Source organism: Marmota marmota, unplaced genomic scaffold, assembly GCF_001458135.2.
Source record: "Marmota marmota marmota unplaced genomic scaffold, marMar, whole genome shotgun sequence".
Taxonomy (NCBI): domain Eukaryota; kingdom Metazoa; phylum Chordata; class Mammalia; order Rodentia; family Sciuridae; genus Marmota; species Marmota marmota.
The window spans coordinates 1,234,342-1,258,738 of NW_026000221.1; the positions used below are offsets into that span (position 1 = coordinate 1,234,342).

Genomic DNA, 24,397 nt, shown 5'->3' on the forward strand with positions numbered 1-24,397 from the left:
TGTTATTGAGGTTTTTAAACAGTGTTCTTTTCCTTTTAATCTTATTTCGGACTCCATCTATGTGGTACAAGCACTAAAAGTCCTGGAGGCCGTGGGAGCTATTAGTAATGTCCATAATGTATCTGCTTACTTTAATCAGCTTCAACAGCTTATCTGTAGCCGCACTGCTCCTTTTTATCCAATGCACATCCGGGCTCATACCTCTCTTCCTGGTCCGTTATCACAGGGTAATGCCTGTGCGGACTCAGCCACTAGAGGTCAGTTGATATGCTTGGCTTCCTCCTTAGAGGGGGCTAAATTATTTCACCAGAATTTCCATGTTAATGCTTTAACGCTGCGCAGGCGTTTTTCCATTTCAAGAGCGGATGCTCGTCAGATAGTATTACAATGTCCCCATTGTGTCACATTTCTTCATCCCCCTACTTATGGAGTGAATCCACGGGGATTGAAGCCATTGGTTGTCTGGCAAATGGATGTGACACACATACCTGACTTTGGTAACCTCAAGTATGTACATGTTTCTGTTGATACGTGCTCTGGAGTTATTCATGCTTCTGCTTTATCGGGAGAAAAGGCACGTAATGTTATCACTCATTGCCTAGAAGCATGGGCAGCATGGGGTGCTCCTGCATCCCTTAAGACTGATAATGGACCTGCTTATACTGGAAGACAATTTACATCCTTTTGTTCTACCATGGGAGTGCAACTTACTCATGGTCTGCCTTACAATCCTCAAGGACAAGGCATTGTTGAGCGTGCTCATCGCACCTTAAAGGAAACTTTACAAAAACAAAAAGGGGGAATAGGAGCTGAACACACTCCTAAAGAACGCCTATCCTTGGCTCTCTTTACCATTAATTTTTTGAATTTGGATATTCATGGTCGCTCTGCGGCCGATAGACATGTGTCTCCTCAGCCTTCTGTAATTGGCTATGTTAAGTGGAAGGATGTTCTTACGGGCCAATGGAACGGCCCCGACCCCGTGCTGACATGGGCACGAGGATCTGTATGTGTTTTTCCCCAGGATCGCACGGAACCGTTGTGGGTCCCTGAACGCCTGACAAGAAGAGTCTTGACATCAACCGACCAGCAACAAGAGATACCACAGCAATCCCGTGATGAGGATCTTCACTCTGCTACGTGCTCTGGTTCTGGTGCTGGTGCCGATGGCACAGACGACACCAATGCAGTGGTGGGCAGTGGCACGGGCTTGGCCAATGCCGATGCCGGTTCATAGTAATTCTAGTGTCCTCCCCACTCTTTTCTCTACCTCATGTGAGATGTCTGCTCCCTGTGCCTCTCCTAGAGGGGACATGGAGAGCATTTTTAATCAATCTCAAGTTAATCTCACAGGAGTGTTTTGTTTCAGCCTTGGAAACGCTAATTGCATCAGCCTTAAGACCAAAAATTTGACTAACTGGGAGGACCCATTGCGGTCCAGTCAGGTCTCAGGGAACATTATCAGTGCCGTACTGAGCCAAGTAGTTTCAGGGAAGCAATCAGGTTCAGGGACCCCCGCAAATAGCTCTGCTTTAAACATAACTACCTTGGCTATTATCTCCAAGGTACTAATCCCAGTGCCTCCTTCTTCTAATAGTACTTACAATGCCACTCATTTCAAGGCCTCCCCTTACTGTACTCCTAATCTTGGTTTCCCCCCAACATTTACGCCTTGTCAGGATCATTCTTGGGAGAAACATCAAGTTGCTAAAGGTTTCTCCTTTTCCCCCTCTCTTAAGAGGTATGTTTATAACTTTAACAACAGTGCCAACTCCTCTACAGGAGTAGGTTGGTCCTGGTTTCAATGGCTGATTTCCAATGAGAAGGGGGCTTCAGCTGATATTTCTGCATTGGCTCAATTGCTGGGAGTCAAAAGCTGGCTGGCTAATGTTTCTGGCACTGTTAAGGAGAATGAACGAGGTAATAGACTTACATCTGTTTCATTCAACTCTTTGCTATATAATGCCACATTGCCCCCTGCAATGGTCTGCGTCCAATCCCCGTTCTTGCTCCTTTTGGCTAATGACACCTCGTCGGGGATGCTTGACTGTTCTAATATTACCTGCTATTTGTCTGAGTGTTGGAATGGCTCCTGGACTACGGCAGTGGTTATGAAAATTCCAACTTTTGTCCCAATCCCAGTCACTGCGGACCCAGATAAATTCCCCATTGTTGAACTACTTAGAGTCCGCAGGGATTTTGGAATTACGGCAGCTATAGTGACAGCTGTGGCAGTGTCTGCTGCTGCAGCGGTTACGGCCGGAGTGGCCATGGCCAGTCAAGTACAAACTGCTGCCACTATTAATCAAGTTGTTCAACAAACTTCCACCATACTTGAATCCCAAAATACAATTAATCAACATATTTTGTCAGGGATTTTAGCTGCCAACCAAAGAATAGATTTACTCCAAGCTCAGGTAGAAGAATTGGCTGACTTGGTGCTTTTGGGTTGTGTTGACCAACGTGCACATTTATGCATAACCTCTGTCAGATTTAATGATTCCAGGAATGCCTCCCGCATCATTGGCGAATATTTGGCCGGAAATTGGTCCATGGCAGCGGAAGACATGATCCAGTCTCAACTAACCCAGATAGCTGTCTTGAACAGTACCCGTGTCGATCCCGTGACTTTGGGCCAATTCACCAATTGGATATCTTCTGCTTTTTCTTTCTTTAAAGAGTGGGTGGGGGTAGGCATTTTTGGTGCAATGTGTTGCTTCGGTATGTTCCTCTGTTTGTGGTTTCTCTGTCGCCTTAAGGCCCGTAGTGCTCATGATAAGGCTATGATCATACAAGCTCTTGCAGCCTTAGAAAATGGCAACTCGCCTCAAGTCTGGCTTGCGCATCTTAAACAGTAAACCTTTGTCATGGTCGTTGCACCCCAAGTTATTATAACATTGCACTGGGATCGACATGACCTTCCTTGCTATTCTCTTAGTGTTGGAAAGCCCTTGCACTCTGCCGGTCTTACTGCCATTGCACGCAGATGGGTTTCCACACTAGTGCTTTTCTATCGTCTTAAAGTCCGTGCCTTTCTTTCAGGGTGCTGTCAACTTGTTTGTCGTTATAAACAGCCACAGTTCAGCCTCAGTTATCCCCCTTCGTCCACCATCGCCACGATACAGGATGCGAGGCAAGGCACTGCACTTGAGTGATCCTTGACGTGGACCTCAAGGAGAGCATGTCCTATTGCATGCGGGTTAGACGCGTCCACGCCCCGCCCCACGAAAAAAGGCGTCGGCTGATATGGCCTCGGATCTGGGGAAGGGCCCTCCTTAAGACTGAGCCATACTATGCAGCCACTTCTGCACAGTGGGATAGGACCTCTACTCTCGCCTGTATTGTTTTAAGAAAACAGAAAGGGGGAACTGTGGTGAGCCGCTTCTGCCGTTTCTGCAGACTATGGTCGCCATTACAAGATGGCGCTGGCTCCGCTGTGGTCTGTGACAAACAACTCCTAATTTGGGAGAGTTGGCGCATGACTTTTCATCACCCTATGAGAAAGCTCCACGTGGCAGCTTTGCATTGGGGCTTGAGATGCTTTATTAAGACTGGGAGGGGCATCCGAGGGGGAGAAGAAGAAATATCAAGGGCCTGAATAAACTGCTGAAAGAAGATTCCTGAGTTGCGTCTTCCTTGCGGGCAAGGGGTCGCGACACCGTTGTTATTTTATTTTGTTGTTTTAACACATAAGAATATCAAAAAGGAAAAAACAACTAATAGGTTCTTGTCCACAAAGGTCAGTTAGCTTTATTTCTTGCCAGGCTTAAACTACATCCTGAACATTTATAACGATATCTGTTATCATTTATTGAAGTATCACTGTAGGAAATTTTACTTATATTATTCCTAAACAACACAACACTCCTGTAGAGTGTTACTACTCTTATAGGTGATAAAAAAAGTTCAGAAAGGACAACACAGTAAATGGCAATTCCAACACAATTGGTGAGGTTTATAAAGAGCTTTTCTTTGTTCTCTTAGAAACTTGGGGAGAATAAAACAATAAAAGAATGGACCGACTCAAGTAAAATAACTGCAGAAACAAGTTAGATCAACTGAAGCACTAATGATGTCAGGTTTATACTATCATCTTTACACAAACAAACAAACAAAAAAATCAGACATGATATTTCCTGACTTATTTTACACCAAGGAACAAGGACATTTTCTGAAAGACACATTCAAATAAGTAAAATAGCACTTACAAGTAAAACTTAAGGTGGGTATTTTCTTTTCTTTTTTTTTTTTAATAAAGAGAGAGAGAGAGAATTTTTTTTTTAATATTTATTTTTTAGTTTTCAGCAGATACAACATCTTTGTTTGTATGTGGTGCTGAGGATCGAACCCGGGCCGCACACATGCCAGGCGAGCGCACTACCGCTTGAGCCACATCCCCAGCCCAAGGTGGGTATTTTCTTGAGAGAGCCTAATTGTAAAGGTCAAGCATTAATGATAGGCATTCATAGAAATTCTTCCTTCCAGGAAATCATGATCCAGTGACAGAAGTGGAAAAATACAGTAGCAATTTAAAATGGTATGACAAATAATACCACAGAATTAGTACAGGTTCTATGGAAGCACAATAGATAGCCAATTGACCTAGTCTTAGAAGACATACAATGAGTCAGGCAGCAAACATCATGTTAAAATTCAAAATGATTTTGTAGGGATTGCGAAGCCAAAGATTTTTAAGCAAATAAGTGCAAAGATCTACAATCTGAATTCTTAAAAGAAAGTTGAAGCTGGGCCTGAAATCCTAACAGCTTGGGATGCTAAGGCAAGAGGACTGCAAGGTCCAGCCTCAACAACTTAGCTAGACCCTGAGCAACTCCGCAAAACCAAAAAAACAAAAGGAAGGAAGAAAGAAAGTTACAATAAATTTAATGAAATGTGTGGAGGAAAATCTGAAGGCAGAAAAGCCAGTTTTAGACTCTTTTACAAAAACCCAAATAGCATATGGTCAGGAAAAGAGATGGAAATGGAAAAGAACAGACTTTAGTATCATTTAAGAGGTAAAAACTAAATCATGTAGTGACAAAAGGAATAAAAGATGAAAAGGGTCAAAAAGATGATTCTGAGCTTTATTAGCTTGAGACAAATGAATGGTTCTACTATAAGACAGAAGATACCAGGAGGGGGAAAAAAGAAATCTGGAAGAAACCACAATGATTCAGTTCATTACTTATTGGATGTGATCTACAGGCAGGTGGAAAACTCCAATAAACAAATGGAAATAGGGACTAAAGGAAAGAAGTTAATATCTACAGAGAAGGTCAGTCTTTATGCTTTCCACAATAATAGAAATTTCTATGGTTGTGCTAATACAATAGATATTTGCCTCATGTAGTAGCTTTGTCCACTTGATTGTGACTAGTGCAATATAGGAACTGATTTTTAATTAATTTTAATTAAAATAGCTATAAGCAGTTAATGGCTATTGTACTAGATTACATCTAAAGATTTAATTCACATTTACCTTTTTTTTTTTTCAATTCTAGAGATCAAATCTAAGACTTTGCACCTACTAGTATTCTACTATTAAGCTGTATCTCAGGTGCATTCACATTTTCTTTCTTTCAATTTCCCGACACACAAAAGATTAAGATTTCTAATTGATTTAACTTATTCCAACAGTTGTAAAGTATTCCATTAGGTTAAAATATATTAGGAAATTATAATCCATCCTCTGCCAAACAACATAATTACTTTCTTTTAAGTAATTCATAATTCCATTTACAAATCATATGAAACTGAATAACAATTGCCTGGTCTTGGCAAGTTAGCATGAAAGTACAACTACAAAACAAACCATACATGTGTAAAGAGGCTTAATTTCAGCTGAGTGTAGTGGTGCACACCTGTAATCCTAAACTGAGGCAGTAGAATCCCAAGTTTGAGGTTAGCCTCAGCAACTTAGCCAGGCCCTAAACAACTTAGCAAGATCCTATCTCAAAATAAAAAATAAATAGGGCTGGGATGTGGTTCAGTGGTTAAGGTTAAGTACCCCTAGGTTCAATCCCCAGTACCAAAAAAAGGGGGGGGGGAGGCTTAATTTGAAACCTACAACTTCAAACTACTGACCTCTCCATCACTATCAGATATCACAATGAATGCATCCTCAAGTCTACGCTTCCTCTTCACACTGACAGAACTGGTAGCTTCAGCATCCTTCTTCTCCAGGTTTTCAGATTCAGAGGCTTCTTTAACTTTTTTCTTTCTGCGTGGCATCGTTTTATCTGAAATACAAGGTCAAATAATTTACTTGAAGTATAAATTTCCTCGAAGTGATTCAATTTGGTCATGAAAAATAAAAAGATATTCATCCTACAAGTAAAAACTGGATTTCAGAACTTTTCTACTACTCATTAAAAATTACAGGGCTGGGGATGTGGCTCAAGCGGTAGCGCACTCGCCTGGCATGCGTGTGGCCCGGGTTCGATCCTCAGCACCACATACAAACAAAGATGTTGTGTCCGCCGAGAACTAAAATAAATAAATAAATAAATATTTTAAAAAAAAAAAAATTACATTCTTTTCAGGGCTGGGGTTGTGGCTCAGTGGTAGACTGCTTGCTTCGCACATTTGAGGACCTGGGTTTGATGCTCTGCACACCATTAAAAAATAAAGTGAAATAAAAATTATATTCTTTTCTATAGAGAAAAAATACACACACAAATCTTGTTTCTGTGAAGTTTCAATAGCAATAATATAACAATGCTATATTATTATACATTAGCTTAGATAACTAATTTTCTAAACTACACATTAATAATTTGCCTAAAAAATATTTTTTAAAATACCAATGTCTCAACCAAGCATGGTGGCTCACACCTGTAATCCCAGCTATTCAGGAAATTAAAGCAGGAGGATTACAAATTTGAGGGTAGCCAGGCACAGTGGCACATGCCTGTAATTCCAGCCAACAGAGAGGCTGACTCAGGAGGACCACAAGTTCAAAATCAGCCTCAGCAACTTAGCTAGACCCTAAGCAATTTAGCAAGACCCTATCTCAAAATGAAAAATAAAAAGAGCTGGAGATGTAGCTCAGTGGTAAAGTGCCCCCGGGTTCAATCCTCAGTATCTAAAAAAAAAAAAAAAAGCTGGCAACGTAATGTTGTCACATGTGAAGCCCTAAGGTCTAATCTCTAGTACACCCCAAAAAATTAAACTTATTAAATTTAATTTAAAAGATATAATAAAAAGCAAACAAAATTTTAAAAATAAAAAATTAAAGTTTTTTAAATTTTTTTTTTTTAATTTTTAATTAAAAAATAAGAGGGGCTGGGATTGTGGCTCAGCAGTAGAGTGTTCACCTAGCACATTCGAGGCCTGGGTTCGATCCTCAGCACCATATAAAAATAAATAAATAAAGGTATTGTGTCCAACTATAACTAAAAAATTATTAATTAATTAATTAATTAAATAAGAGTTGGGCATGCAGCTCAGTGATAGGGCACTTAACTAGCATGCTTGAGGCCCTGGGTTCAATAACCAATAGCCAAAAAAAAAGATTCAACTTAATAAAGGGATTCTACCAAAAATCCACAGTTAATACTCTAATATATTTAAAAGCAAAAGCTTAATCCTTCCTCTTTAAGACAAAGAACAGGGGGGAGGGAAGAATAGAAATTCACTGGATTAGACAAAGGTGAACAAAGGGAAGAAAGAAGATGGGAATAAGAAAGACAGTAGAATGAATCAGACGAAACTTTCCTATATGACCAATAAAACTCCACATCATGTACAACCACAAGAATGGGATCCTAATTAGAATAAGTTATGCTCCATGTATGCATAATATGTCAAAATACACTTTATTNAAAAAAAAAAAAAAAAAAGTACAGTGGTACACATCTGTAATCCCAGTTACTAGGAAGGTTGGGACAGGAGAATGGCAAGTTCAAAGTCATCCTAGACAACGTAGTAAGACTGTGTCTCAAAATAAAAATTTTTTAAAGGCTGGGGATGTAGATCAATGCTAGAGAGCCCCTGAATTCAATCTCCAGTACCACCCACTGCAAATGAAAACCAGAAAAACAATCTCTAGGGCTGGGGGTTATGGCTCAGAGGCAGAGCGCTCACCTAACATGTGTGAGGCCCTGGGTTCGATCCTCAGCACCACATAAAAAATAAAGGTATTGTATTCAATCACAAGTAAAAAATAAATATTAAAAAAAAAATCTCTACTTTTATCACTGAAAATTATAGTGAAGGTTCTAAGCAGGTTAATTAGAGAAGAAGAAATAAAAGGCATTCAAATTAGGAAGAAGTAAAACTATTAACCACTTGAAGATGACATGATCATGTTTAAAAAACAAACAAAGAAACAAACAAAAACCACTAGTGAATTCCCTAAAAAAACAACTAAAGAACAAGTTCAACAAAGTTGCAGGATACAAGATCAATCAATATAAAAAACCCAATTACACTGCTATACACTAGTAATAATCCAAATTTAAATTTTAAAAATTCCATTTCTAATAGCACCTAAACCAATAAAGTCCTTAAGAATACATTAAAAAAAAAAGAAAAAAAGAAAGAAAGAAAGTTCAAGACTTAGAACTAAAAACTTAAAACAATACTGAAAGAGGCTGGGAACATAGCTCAGTTGTAGAACGCTTGCCTAGCAAGTATCACCAGGTCCACCAAATACAAACAAAAGACACACACACACACACACACACACACACACACTTGAAAGAAAATAAAGGAGATCTAAACAAATGCAAAGCCCTCACATGTTCATGAAGTGGAAAGACTTGTCACTATAAATATGGAAATACTTTCCAAATTGTTCTACAGATACAACATAATCCCTAATAAAATTCCAGTTTGGGGCTGGGGTTGTGGCTCAGCAGTAAAGCGCTTGCCTAGCATGTGTGAGGCACTGGGTTCCATTCTCAGTACCGCATCTAAATAAATAAAATAAAAGTCCATTGACAACAAAACAATATTTTTTTAAAAATCCCAGTTTGCTTTTTTGTGGAAATAAGATAAGCTGATCTTAAAATTCATTTGGAAATGAAAGGGTCCCAGAATAGCTAAAGCAATCCTTGTGGTGGGGAGCAAACTTTGAGTTGGAGTACTCAAACATCCCAATGCCAAAACTTACTGCAAAGCCACAGTTGCCAAGACTATGTTCACACACTTGCATTGACACAAAGACAGATAAATGGATCAATGGGATAGAACTGAGATTGTAGAAACCCAAACATTTACTGTTAACTAATTTTATATTGCAGTAACATGATAATTCAATGGAGAAATAGTCTTTTCAATAAATGATACACATAAAAAGAAAATGAAATTGGACCCATCTTACACACACATAAAAATTGTGTAAACTGAATCAAAGACCTAAATGTAGGAACAAAATCTATAAAACTCTTTTAAGAGAAAATTCAGGGCTGGGGTTGTAGCTCAGTGGTAGAGCACTTGCCTAGCATATGGAGGAACTGGGTTTGATTCTCAGCACCACATATAAATAAATAAAATAAAGGTCCGGGCTGGGGTTGTGGCTCAGTGGTAGAACAAGGTCCTGGGTTCGATCCTCAGCACCACATAAAATAAATAAATAAAATAAAGGTATTGTGTCCAACTACAAAAAAAAAAAATTCTAATAAATAAATAAATAATAAAGGTTCATCAACAACTAAAAATTTTTTTTAAAAAGAGAAAATTCATCATAAAACTTTTGTCACATTTGATAGCCAATACTATACTAAATATGACACCAAAATTACAATAAAAGAAATAGAAAAATCAGACCTGATCTAAATTAAAAACCATTATGCTTCAAACCATAAAGCATCAAGAAAGTAAAAAAAAAAAAAAAAAAATTAAAGAACAGGAGGAAAAATTTGCAAATTATCTAAGGAACAAAGTATTTATATAAAGGACACTTGCAACGCCATAGTAAAAAAGCAAATAACCCAACTAAAAAATGGGATAAGCACATGAATAAACATTTCTCCAAAGAAGATATACAAATGACTATAGCACATAAAAGATGTTCAACATTATTAGACACTGTGAAATACCAGATACCACTTCACACTATGACGACTATGAAAAGAAAAATAACAAGTACTGGTAAGAATGTAGAAAAATTAGAATCTAGTACACTGATGGGAATGTAAGATGCAGCTGCTGTAAAGTAATGAAGTGTTTATTGATTCATGAACCTTGAAAACACCACACTAAGTTAAAGAAAACAGACACAAAAAACACATTGTTAAGATTCCATTTACATAAAATATCCAGAATAGGAAATCCACTGAGACAAAAAGTAGACTAGTGATAGGGTTAGGGAAAGGAAAATGTAAAACTGTTTTTAACAGCTATGGGTTTTCTTTTGGGGTTAATGATAAAGTTCTGTAAAAAAGAAAATGGTAAAGATTGTACAACACTGTATATACAATGGCAGAGTGCTTGCCTCACGTGTGTGAGGCATTGGGTTCGAGCCTCAGCACCACATAAATAAATAAAATAAAGGCATGTGTCCATCTACAACTAAAAAAAAAAAAAAAGCCACTAAATTATACACTCCAAATGGCTAAAATTGTAGATTTTATGTTGTGAATTTTACTTCAGTTTTTAAAAGTGGATCCCCAATTTATTTTTACAACCACAACAAAGAATCAGACTCAAATATTTAAACAGAACAATCTTAACTTTGTTACTAACTTTCAAATCTATTAACTATTCCATTATTCCTAAGGGAGCTACTATATATTATCACAAGTCTGCTTAATCTTAGCATTAAGATCTTTCTACCAAAACTACTTCAGGGATAAAAGACTGTAAATTGAGAGATGCCAATAAAATAGTATACACCCAGATGCTGCCAAGTGACAAAATTATTCCATATATGAATACAAGCACAAATATGAATAAAAATTTTAAATTGATATATGAAAATCATATTAATGGAGTACCACGTAATGTTTCAATACACATACATTGTGTAATGTTTAAATCAGGTTGATATATCTATTTCCTCAAATATTTATCACTTCTTTATGGTAAAAACTTTCAAAACCCTGTCTTCTAACATTTTGTACGTTTTTATTATCTATAGTCACTCTACTATGCAACAGTACACTAAAGCTTCTTGTTCCTGTCTCTTAATAACCCAGATATCAACCTTTCCTCATTCCTCCCACCCTTCACTCTCCCAGCCTCTGGAAACCACCATTCCACTCTCAACTTTCTCTGAAATCAACATTCTTTTTTTTAATTCCACATGAGTGAAATCATATGGTACTTGTCTTTCTGTGCCAGGTTTATTTCACTTAACATAAAGGTCTCAGTTCTACAGTGTTGTCACAAACCACAGAGTTTCATTCATCTTTATGACTGAATAGTATTCTATTGTATGTTCTACAGGTTGCTTCCATTTCTTGGCTATTACTGCAATGAACACGAGAGTACAGAACTCTCTTCAACATAATGATTTCATTTCCTTTGGATATATATCCAGGAATGGGATTGCTAAATCATATAAAGGTTCTGTTTTTAATTTTTTGAGGAATTTTCATACTGTTTTGCTGTGGTGCTGAGTATTGAACCCAGGACTTCAAACTTGCTAGGCAAGGATTCTACCATTGAGTTACATGCCCAGTCCCCCAACCATACTGATTTCCATAATAGCTGTAATAATTTACATTCCCACAACACGAGTTTCTTTTCTCCACATCTTTTGATGTCTCTTTCTTCAAGTGCTGGGGATGGAACTCAGGGCCTCATTCATGCTAGGCAAACATTCTACCACTGAGGTACACCTCCAGTCCCTGTTTTTTATCTTTTCATTCTTACTGGGGGTAAAAATGATATCTCATTGTGGTTTTGGCTTTCCTTTAGCTGATGATTAATAATGTTGAACATTTTTTTTCCATATACCAATTGGCATTGGTATGTCTTCTTTTGAGAAACATCTATTTAACTCTATTACCCCTTTTTAAATAAGGTTAATATGGTTTTTTGCTTGTTCCTTATATACTATGAGTATTGACTCCTTGTCAGATATAGTTTGCAAATATTTTCTCCCATTCTGCAAGTTATCTCTTCACTCTGTTGTTTCTTTTGCTGTGCTGAAACTTCTTAATTTGATGTAATCCCATTGTCTATGTTTGCTTTCCGCTTCTTGTGTTTTGGGGATCTTGTCCCAAAACAATTCTTGCTTATTTCAAGGTCCTAAATTGTTTCCTTTAGGTTTTCTTCTAATAATCATAGTTTCAGGTCTCATGTTAAAGAATTTAATTCATTTTTAGTTGATTTTTGCAACTGTAAGAGATAGGAATCTAGTTTCATTCTTTGGCAAGTAGATATCCAATTTTCCCAGCATCATTTATCGAAGACTGTTTTTGCCAAAATTCATGTTCTTAACACTTTTGTCAAAATATGATTGGTTGTAGATATGTGGATTTACTTCTAGGTTCTCTATTCATTAGTTGACATGTCTCTTTTGTTTTTTCCCAAAAATATCTTGCCCCCCAACCATATTATTATTATTCGGTGGGGGGGGTAGTGGAAATTAAACCCAGGAATGTTTAACCAGAGCCATATCCCCAGCCTTCCCCCCGCCAGACAGGGTCTCACTAAGTTGCTTAGGGCCTTGTTAAATTGATGAGGCTGGCTTAAGACTTGTGATCCTCCTGCCTCAGCCTTCAGAGTCACTGGGATTATGCGCCGCCACACCTGGCTTCACCTTTATGTTTTTACTACTACAGCTTTGTTGCATATTTTGAAGTCAGATAGTAAAATGCTTCCTGCTTTGTTCTTTTTGCTCAAGATGGCTCTGGCTATTTAGAGTATTTTGTGATTTCATACAAATTTTAGGATTATTTTTTCTAGTTCTGTGAAGAATGTCATTAGTATTTTCATAGATTGTACTGAATCTGTAGATTGCTTTGGGTAGTATGGATATTTTAATATTGATCCGTCTAATCCAGGAACACTGAATTTTATTCCACATTTCTATGTCCTCTTCAACTTCTTTCATCAATGTTTTATAGGTATCATTGTAGAAGTCTTTCACCTCGCCAGGCATGGTGGCACATGCCTGTAATCCCAGCAGCTTGGGAGGCTAAAGCAGGAGGATCAGCAACCTAGCAAGGTCCTAACCAACTCAGTGAGACCCTATCTATAAATAAAATGTAAAAAAGAGCTGCAGTTGGGACTCAACAGTTAAGTGCCCCTAGGTTTAATCCCCAGTAACCAAAAAAAAAAAAAAAAAAAAAAGGTTTTCACCTCTTTGAATTTATTTGATTTCTCAACAATTGTTGGTGTATAAAAAAAGCTACTGATTTCTATACACTGATTTGTATCCTGCAACTTTGTTGAGTACATTTATTAGTTCTAATAGTTTTTTAGTGGAGTTTTAGGGGTTTTCTAAATATAAGATCATATCATCTGCAAATAGTGACAATTTGTAGCTGGTACAGTGGCATGTGTGTATAATCCTGGTCACTTGGAAAAAAAAGTGACAATTTGACTTCTTTTCCAATCTGGATGTCCTTTCTTTTTCTTGACTGCTTGTTCTGGCAAGCATTATGTTGAATAAAAGTGATGAAAGTGAGCATTTTTGTCTTGTTTCAGATCTAACCTTTCAGAAAACAAAACTGTTAGCTTATTATAAATAACCTTTATTATATTTAGGTGCATTCCTGTCAAGAGCCATCCATGGACTATGTGTGGACCAAACCAGCATAGCAGCCAGTGAATAGGAAAATCTGGTATGTGGGAACTTCCAGTGGTAATCCTTATGGTTAAGACCACCCAGATACATGTGAATTTCTATTCAGTTTCTGCCAGGTCCCACAAAGCACGGGAGATGAGCTGACCTGCTGTAGCCACAGAGATGGGTACAGCTTCCCAAGATGCTAATCATGGCTGCAAGACACCATGAAGCAAGACTCCACCCTGAAACCTTATCCCTGCCTTTGATGTACTCTCTTAAATAAACCACTAGAGCCATTTTTTAATTGTTCAGCTCCAGCTCCTGTGTGGGCTGGACCTATCAGGCACTCCATGCCTTTCAAAACTAATGCTTTGTCTTATTTCTTCACTAAATATTTCAGACTTTATTTTCTCAGGTGGCTTATCCCCTACTAAACAGGAAAAATTACGCTGGTGAGGTGGTGGCCACCTTGCGATACATCCCTTCTACACCCAATTTGTTTAACATTATATAGCATGTTTTTCGTACTTCATTATGTTGATATGGTGTCTCGTATTCATCAACTTGCATACATTAACCATCCTTGTATCTCTAGGATGAATCCTACTTGTTATGTACAATAATCTTTTTTTTTTTTTTTTCAGCGCTGGGATTGAACCCAGGTGCATCCTACCACTGAGCTACATCCCCAGCCCTTTTAACTTGTTTTGAGACAAAGTCTCACTAAGCACTAAGTTTCAGATGCTAACCTCAAACTGTCAGTTCTTCTACCCCAGTCTTCGGAGTGCTAGGATAACAGGCATGCATCACTGCTCCCAGAAAACAATCTTCTTAATGTGCTGTCAGATTCAGTTTGCTAGTCCTTTGTTGAAGATTTTGGGTCCTTTATTCATCAAGGATATTGGAAAGCAATTTCTTTTTTTGTTGTGTTCTTATCTGGTTTTGGTATTAGGATAATGCTGACCTTGTAGAATGTGCTTGGAAGCATTCCTTACTCTTCTATTTTTGGAATAACTTGAGAAAAACTGATATTAATTTTTCCTTATGTTTGGTAGAATTCAGCAGTGAATCCCTCTGATCCTGTGCTTTTCTTTGATGACAGACTTTTATTACTGGTTCAATCTCATTCCTTGTTAATGATGCATTCAGGTTTTCTATTTCTTCATGATTCAGTCTTGATAAGGAGTTAAGTGTTTAGGAATCTATCCATTTCTACTAGGCTATCCAAAATATTATCAAACTGTTGGCATACAATTTTGATAATAATATCTAAAATTTTTTTGTATTTCTGTTTTGTCAGTTGTAACATCTCCCTTTTCATGTAATTTTATTTGAGTCTTCTGTTTCTTAGTCAGTTAAGGATTTATTTTGTTTATCCTTTCAAAAAATCAGTTCATTCATTCTTTCCTTCTACTAATTTTAGGTTTAGATTGTTCTTGGTTCTCTAGTTCCTTGAGATACAGTGATAGGTTGTTTATTTGTGATCTTTCAGTTTTTTGATATAACATTTAATGCCTATAAACTTCCCTCTTAATACTGCCTTTGCTTTATCTTATAGGTTTCAGTATATTGTATCTCCACTTCCATTTATTCTAAGTATTTCACAAATTTCCTTCTTGATTTTTTTCCTTGATTCATTGGTTGTTCAAAAGTAAGCTGTTTAATTTCCATGTATTTGTATAGTTTTCAAATTTTTTCTTGTTATTAATGTCTAACCAAAAAAGATTCTCAACAGTATTTCAAATTTATCAAATTTGTTGAAATTTGTTTTGTGGTCTATAATAAGATCTATCCTAGAGAATGTTCTACATGTTATTGAGAAAAAATTACATTTAGCAGCTGTTGGATAGAACATTAAGATCCATTTGGTCTAAGGTGCAACTTAACTCTCCTGATTCTCTGTTGCTTTTCCGTCTAGATGATCTATTCATTGCTGAAATTAAAGGTCAAAGTTCCCAACTATTATTGTACCACAGTCTCTCTCTCCATTTAGGTCTACACATATTTGCTTTATATATCTGGGTGCTTCAATACTGGATACATATATATTTAAAATTATTTCCTTTTAGCATTATATAAGGACCTTCCTTGTCTCTTTTTGCTGTTTTTGATTTAAAGTCTATTTTATTTGACATAAATATGGCTATTCCTGCTTCCTTTGGGGGTAGAGTGTGGGGATTTAATCCAGGAGCACGTAACCACTGAGCCACATCCCCAACCCATTTAATTTTTTATTTTTTGGAGACAGGTCTCATTAAGTTTCTTGCTAAGTTGCTGAGACTGGTTTCAAACTTGCTATCCTTGTGTCTCCAGCCTCCCAAATCACTGGGATTATAGGCAAGCACCACTGCACTTGGCTCTTGCTTCCTTTGGTGTTCATTTGCATGGACTATCTTATTCCATCCCTTCACTTTAAGTCTATGTGTGTCCTTAGAGGTGAAACAAGTTTCTTGTAAGCAATATAGAGTTGAATCTTGATTTTTTTATCCATTCAGTCACTCTTTGTCTTTTAATCAGAGAATTTAATACATTTATATTCAAGATAATTATTGATAGTAAGATCTTTCTATAGACATTTGTAACTTATTTTCTAGTTTCATTGTAGTTCCTGTCTTTCTGTCACACATACCCCTTATAGTCTACCCTTTGTGTTTAAGTGACTTACTGTAATAGTGTGTTTTGACTCCTTGCTTATTATTTTTCAGTTCTCTATTATAGATTTTTGCTTTATGGTTATCAGTAAAGCTAACAAAAAAAATCTTTGATTAGGGCAAGTTATTCTGAAATGACAGCAATTTAACATGATCCTAAAGATATAAAAAGGAACAAAAGAAAATACACCAATAAGAAAACTCTACATTTGCTATGTTTGCACTCCTCCATTCCTCTCAGCATTTTTTAAAATTATCTTTTATATATTTTTTTAATATTTTTTTTCTTTTTTGGCAGACACAACATCTTTGTTTGTATGTGGTGCTGAGGATCGAACCCGGGCCGCACACATGCCAGGCAAACGTCCTACCGCTTGAGCCACATCCCCAGCCCTCTTTTATATTTTTTACTGTGCTGGGACTTGAACTGTGGGCCTCATTCATGCTAGGCAATTGTCCACCACTTAGCTATCCACCAGCCCTCACATTTTCAATTTTTGATATCCCATTTTATATCTTTCTATAATTGCCTATTTTCTAACACATTAATGTAGCTACTAATACATTTGTTTTGCTTTTAAGACTTCACATTAAAGATATAAATTGTACAGTATACTTATGATATTAAAGCATTCTGGATTTGTTTGTACAAATACTCTTATTAGTAAATTTAATACCCTTCCATGTTTTTTTCTTACTCATTAACATCCTTTCATTTAGTTTGAAGAACTTTAATATTTCTTGTAGGACAGATCTGGTGGAGATATAGTCTCTCAGCTTTTATTTGTCTGGAAATGTCTTTATCTCTCCTTTACTTCTAAAGGATAACTTTCCTAAGTACAGTATTCTCAGGTGACAATATTTTTTTTTCCTTCAGTACCATGAAAACCTTATGCCACTTTCTCCTCTTCTGTAAGAGTTCTGCTGAGAAGTCTGCTGTCAGGTGAATTGGGACATTCTTATGAATTATTTGTATCTTTTCTCTTACAACCTGAGAATCTTCTCTATCACCTTTGAGAGCTTGATTTTCAGATGTCTTGGGGAAAAATACATCTATTTTTCTGTTCTTAATATATATTTTTAAATGACAAGCCTTGAAGAAATAAAAGAAATCACACAGAAAAGATCAAAAAATTAAACTACATATCGGTTTTTGCAGTGTGTGGTGCTAGGGATCAAACTGAGGGCCTTGCATATACTAGACAAGCACTGTACCACTGAGCTACACCCCCACTTTTCTGTATATAAATAACAGAATTGAGAAATAACTATAGCATATGTAACACAAGATTAGCTACATATAAATTGATAATAAAACATTTGCTTGATAATTAAACACAAACTGTCTGCTATGGTTTGAATGTACCCTGCCAAAATTCATGCATTGAAATCTAGTCACTAATAGGTTGATATTAAGAGGAAAACCCTAGAGAAATAGGTCATGAAGGTAGAATGAGAATGTGAATTAGATTAATGCCCTTTTATAAAAGAGGATTGAGAGAACTTGTTTGCCCCTTTTGCTTTCTACCATTTAAGAATGCAATAAGCAATCAAGGCAGACAGCAAGCCCTCACTAGACACCAATCTGCTGGGGCCTTGTTCTTGGGATTTTCTGGCCTTCCGAACTATAAGTAATAATTTTTATTGTTCATAAACGACCTAGTCTAAGATATTTTATTACTGAAGCAAAAAGAAACTAAGATACTATCATTTCACAAGAGAAAAGAAAGCAAACATGAAATGCAAATATATGTAATCTATCAAGTTATCGTTACATAAAATAAATAGGATATATTTTTACTTTCTACATTAAAAATTTTAATTTTATATTAATTCACAAATAGTATAGTTTTCTAAATAGTAGACTATAAGAAAAAATGGAAAATACATACACAACTTTGTTCAAATGGTACCATATTCTTCAGTTTTAACCACTCACCTTTCCTCACCTTGGTAGGATTCAGATGCTTTACACCTTTACTCAAACATTCTATAAAACCCATGATCATTTTATAATTTAAAAATATTAAAAATATATTGCAGGGGCTGGGGATGTGGCTCAAGCGGTAGCGCGCTTGCCTGGCATGCGTGTGGCCCGGGTTCGATCCTTAGCACCACATACCAACAAAGATGTTGTGTCCGCCAAGAACTAAAAAAAAAAAATAAATATTAAAAAATTCTCTCTCTCTCTCTCTAAAATATATATATATATATATATATATATATATATATATTGCAGTATNTAATAATATATATATATATATATATATATATATATATATATATATATATATATATATATATATATATAGCAGTATTTTGTAGTTTTTAGTGTATTAAGTCCTACACGACGTGTTTTGTTGAATTTATAACCCAAGTGTTTTTGTTTGGGTTTGGTTTTCAGGGTTCTTTTGGGTTTTCTGATGTATGTGTACTTCTCTTTATCCAGTGGACTTTAGTAAGAAAATTAAGGTGAATTTTCAAGGCTATTTGGACTGATCTCAAATTGTCACACTTCAAAACATAACATATTATATCAAACACTCTCTTCTAGTAATTAACAGTGGTGGACACCTGTAATCCCAATGACTCAGGAGGCTGAGGCAGGAGGATCATCAAGTTTGAGGTCAGCCTCAGCAACTTGGTGAAGCACTAAGCAACTCAGCAAGAACTTGTCTCAAAATAAAAAGGATTGGGAATATGGCTCAGGGGTAAAGTACCCCTGGGCTAAGTGCTCAGTACCAAAAATAAATAAATATGAAAAATAAAATAAAAAATAAACTAAGGCGTAAATTTCTGGGTGAAATGAGAACACTGTAGAATATGAGATAGGGTCTCACTAAATTGCTTAGGGCCTCACTAAATTGCTAAGGCTGGCTTTGAATTTGCAATCCTCCTCCCTCAGTCTCTGGAGCCACTAGGATTACAGGAATACACCACCATGCCTGACCTGAAAATCCAGATTTGAAAGAAAGAAGTAAAATTATATTTTCATAAGCAATGATCTTTTATATAGAAAAACCTAAGGAATCCACTAAAAATGATTAAAACTAAGAAATGAGTTCAGCAATATTATAGCATACAAGATCAATATAAAAAAAAATAAACTATTTCGGGGCTGGGGATGTGGCTCAAGCAGTAACACGTTCGCCTGGCATGCGCGGGGTACTGGGTTCGATCCTCAGCACCACATAAAAATAAAAAAATAAAGATGTTGTGTCCACCGATAACTGAAAAATAACTATTAAAAAAAATTCTCTCTTCTCTTTAAAAAAATAAAAATAAATAAATAAACTATTTCTACACATGTGCAATAAACAATCTGAAAATGAAACAAGAAAGCAATCCCAATACTTAAACATTTCATTTTAATAAGAAAAGATGTGTTGGGAGCTGCCCTGGATGAACACACCTTTAAGTCCTGATGCAGGGGGCTCTGACCAATTACTACATTTAGCACAGACTCTGGGCGTTGTCCCAGCTCAGATAGCAAGGTGTGGCTCCAGGTGCAGGTGTCACCCTCAGGTTGAGTTACACTCACCTGATCCTTTGTAATCCTACCCCTGTGCCCTTTTTGGGATGGAATGTTCAAAGGAACCTCCCCCTTGTGTGTCTCCTATATAAGAATAAAGAATTCCAGTGGTTCCCTCTCTTTCCACAGACCCTTAAGGTCTCAGAGCTGTCCCCCGATTATTGAAAAGGTACTTCTGTGCTTTTTTTGTCGTTTTTTTAAGTTATTGGAATAGTCGGATTTTGTGAACCCAGCATTAGGTTGCCAATGGTGATAGATGTGCAAAACTTGACTTAGTATCAGATGGCAATGTTCTCCAAATAGATAAACAGGTTCAACACAATCCCCAATAAAATCCCAGGTGGTTGTTCTGTGGAAATTGACAAAATAGGGGTTGGGGTTGTGACTCAGCGATAGAACGCTCGCCTCACATGAGCGATGCCCTGGGTTCAATCCTCAGCACCATATAAAAATAAATAAGTGAAATAAAGGTATTGTGTCCAACCACAACTAAAAAATAAATAAATAAATAATAAAAAAGAAATTGACAAAATACTTCCAAAATTCACATGGAAATGCAAGGGTCCCAGAATAGTTCAAAACAATCTTGAAAATGAAAAACCAAGTTAGAAGATTCATACTTTCCAATTTCATAATCTACTACAAAGCTACGATGATCAAGAATTTGTGGCACTGGCAGAAGAACAGATATATGGGGCTGGGGTTGTAACTCAGTGATGGAGTGCTTGCCTAGCATGAGTGAGGCACTGGGTTTGATTCTTAGCACCACATACAAATAAATAAAGTTCTATCAACAACTTAAAAAAAATGAAAAAAAAGAACAGATAAATGGATCAAAGGAATAGATTTAAAAGTCCAGAAACCCATGCTCTCATTTACGGTCAACTGATTTTCAACAAGGCCACCACAAACACTCAATGGACAAAGAATAGTCATTTTAATCAACAGTGTTGGGACACTGTTTAACCAGATGCAAAAGAATGAAACTGGACTCCTATCTTACAAAAATTAATTCAATTAAAAACTTAAGTTTAAAAGCTAAACCTAGAAAACTCTTAGAAGAAAAGGCATGTATAAATCTTCAAAACTGAAATTAAGTAATTGTATTTTAGAAATGACATCAAAAGCACAAACAATAAAATAATAAAATAGGTAAACTGGACATCAAAAATGAAAAACTTGGGCTGGGGTTGTACAGCACTTGTCTGGCATTGGTGGGGCACTGGGTTCGATCCTTGGCACCACATAAAAATAAATAAATGAAAGGCATTCTGTCCATCTACAACTATAAAACAAAAAAAAAAATTTTTTTAATTAAAAACTTTAGGGCTGGGTCTGTGGCTCAGTGGCAAAACACTTACATGCTAGGTAAGTATGTAAGTGTAATCTTTAGCTCTGCATACAAAAATAAAATAAGGACATACTGTCTTTAATGGTCAATTTGAATCATCAACTTGATTAGATTAAGGTGTGCCAAGGATTATAGGGATTATGGGTGTGTTGATGAAGGTGTGTCTAGAAATGATTGGCATGTGGGGTAGCCAGCTGAAATGGAGACCTTTCCTAAACATGGGTGGCACCATCCAATAGGATGATGGCTTGGATGGGATAAAATTTGGAAGAACAAGGAAGCAGCAGCAGATGCAAGCTCCAGTCTTCTTGAACTGGTTCTTGATTATTGCTGCAGTCCTCTGAGGATATCCAACTCTTGCTTCTTCCCTCTTCCAAAGTGGATTTTCCAGAAGCCTTCAGTCTCGGACTAAGGTAGCACCATTGATCCCTCTTGCTCTGGGGCTTCAGCCTCTTGGACTACACAGCTACTGGTTCTTCCAGCTCTCCAGCCTGCAGGCAGCCATTGTGGACTATCCAGCTTCTGGTCAAATAAGCCAACCCAATAAGTCCCCCTTTTATAATTTACTTTGTGTTGATTCTGTTCCTGTAGAGAATCCTAACTAATACACTATACATCTACAACTACAAAAAAAATAAAAATAAATAAAAACTTTAGTGCTTACCAGAACAATATCGAAAAAGTGAAAAAGTAAAAGAAAAGCACAAAACTGGAGAAATTGTTTTGTAGATCACCTATCTGATAAGGGAATTGTATCTAAAATACATAAGAAAACTCACCTAACTCAATAATAAAAAAATTCGGGGGGAAAAAAAAGGACTAACTCAATAAAAATTAGCCAAAGAATCTAAAGAGACAGTTCCCCAAAGATTTTTCACAATGAATATTCAGTGCCACTAGCCCTGAGGGAAATGCACAAACACAATAAGACACCACTTCACACCTACTTTGATGGCTAGACTCAAAAAGACAGTAACAAATGTTGGTGAGGATGTGGGAAAACTTGAAACCTTCATACACTACTGATCAGTCACTTTGGAAAAAATCTAACAGTTCCTCAGTAAGTTAAAAGTAGAGACACTATACCATTCAACTATTCTACTCCTATGTATTTCTTTTCCATGCAACATGAAAACATATGCCTACGTAAAAACTTGTACACAAATGTTGATAGAAGCATTAGTCATAAGAAGAACCACAAAATTAAAGCAATCTAAATCTAAATATCCATCAACTGACAAATAAACAAAATGTGGTATATACACACAATGGAATATGATTCAACAATAAAAAAGAATGATATAGATGAAGCTTAAAAACATGCTAAGTAAAAAAAAAAAAAAAAAGGAACACATATTATGATTCCATTTGTATGAAATACCCAGATCAGGAAATCAATCAAGTCAAAACATAGATTAGTAGCTGGGCACAGTGGCGTACACCTGTAATCCCAGCAGCTCAGTATGCTGATAGAAGGATCACTATTTTAAAGCCAGCCTCAGAAACTGAGCGAGGTCCTAAGCAACTCAGCAAGACCCTTTCTCTAAATAAAATACAAAATAAGGCTAAAGATATGGCTCAGTAGTTGAGTACCCCTGAGTTCAATTCCTGGTATCAAAAAAAAAAAAAAAGAAGTAAGAGGGAAAGATGGTGGCAAATAGAGTGCATCACCCCCGTGTACCGCATTACTGCGCAGGTGAATAACGAGTTAGAATGACCAAAAGCTATCTTGTTAGGAATTTCCAACAAAATTGGGGTACACCAAAACCCAGAGGAAGGATTTCCATCACCGAGGACCGGTTACTAGGTCTCAACCGCGAGTGAACTATGTGGCCTGAGATTCTGGCTGATTGATCCGCGGCCCACCCCGCGGCTAGAGACGGCGGGGCGCCGACAAGTGGCCAGCAACGCAGAGAAACGGTGCTGCGGATTCTGTGGAGTCCTACCGGCTGTGCCCTCACTGAGCTCCGGGCTGAGTTCGGGGTTTGAGACGGGGAAGGAAGCGGTCCAGTTCTGTCCCCCACACCAGACAGCCCACCAAGGAAGCCAGCGGCCACCATCTTGGAGAGCTGACGCCACCATCGCCAGTTTCCGACAGATCACAGCAATAGAACAGGTGTGTGTCATTCAGCCCATCTCCCATACAGTGGGGAATTTGCATAAAATCTCTCCCCGGCTTTCCGGGGACGGGACTATCAGAGTGAGCGTGAATAGAGGCGTGGGGAAAGGTAAAGGCACCTGACCTCCAACTCCCCCTCCCATCAGCCGCGAAAACGAAACCTGTCTCACCAGCTCTGGGGGAGTGGCAAGCGGAAGGAATCAAAACAATAAGGTGCCGGTTCCCAATAGCCGGGCTACACATCCAGCAAACTGCAGGCCCAGAGTATAGTTTGAACTGCCGAGAGGCATCACACTGGGGAAGGCCTGGCTAGCAGGAGAAGCGAGGAGATTAGAGGCCAGGAATAAACCTAAGCTAACAGGTTTTGAGAGACACCAGGTGCGGGAGGAGGGAGCGGCCTCACACAGATTGTATCCTACAGCCAAAGGGCAAAATCTTAGCCTGGAAGGCACAGCACCACCTACTGGAAGCGAAGAAAATAGAAGCCTAACAGTGCCTTTTGTTTTTTTTTTCTTTTTTCGTTTTTTTTAATTTTTTAATTTTAAATTTTTTTAATTATTATTTTTTTCAATTGTAATTTTTTTCAATTGTAATTTTTATTTTACTGCATTTTATAATTTTTTTATCATTTCTTTTCTTTTCTATTCTTTTCTCTTTCTTTCTTCTCTCCCTCTCTCTTTCTTGGTTTGCGTCCTTACCTTTTCCCCATCTTTCCTCTTAAGCATGACCACCCAGATTATGTATAAATTACTAAATGCAAATAGATGAATACTACAAATCGATCTATAATCCGCCTAAGCCCTTAACTACCCCCAAGTACTCCTGTCTATTCTCTTGTTAATATCCGCCTGCATTTGAGCAACCCCCCAAAGAAGCTAACATATACTAACATCCATACCATCAAATCGCCCGACCTTAACATAAAATCCTACGTCCAAACCTCAATTCTCTATATGCCATCAAAATCTGAAGGCCTTTAATGAAACTAATGAATTTACCTTAAATCACAATTAAATCCAACATCTCTAAACATTGTCTCCTAACACAAAGGAGAGATAGT

The 24,397-nt window shown here is 37.2% G+C and overlaps 1 protein-coding gene across 3 annotated transcripts in view; it reads right to left on the reverse strand.

The window, feature by feature from the left end:
* Positions 1-24,397, reverse strand: part of Uimc1 (ubiquitin interaction motif containing 1) — a 139,075-nt gene that overhangs the window by 106,185 nt on the left and 8,493 nt on the right. For all 3 annotated transcript variants that reach the window (XM_015488522.2, XM_048792064.1, XM_048792063.1), the window contains one exon: positions 6,085-6,239. In XM_015488522.2, the coding sequence (XP_015344008.1) occupies positions 6,085-6,231 (147 nt within the window). In that variant the 5' untranslated portion in view covers positions 6,232-6,239. Of the gene's footprint in view, positions 1-6,084; positions 6,240-24,397 lie in introns of those variants that run through there.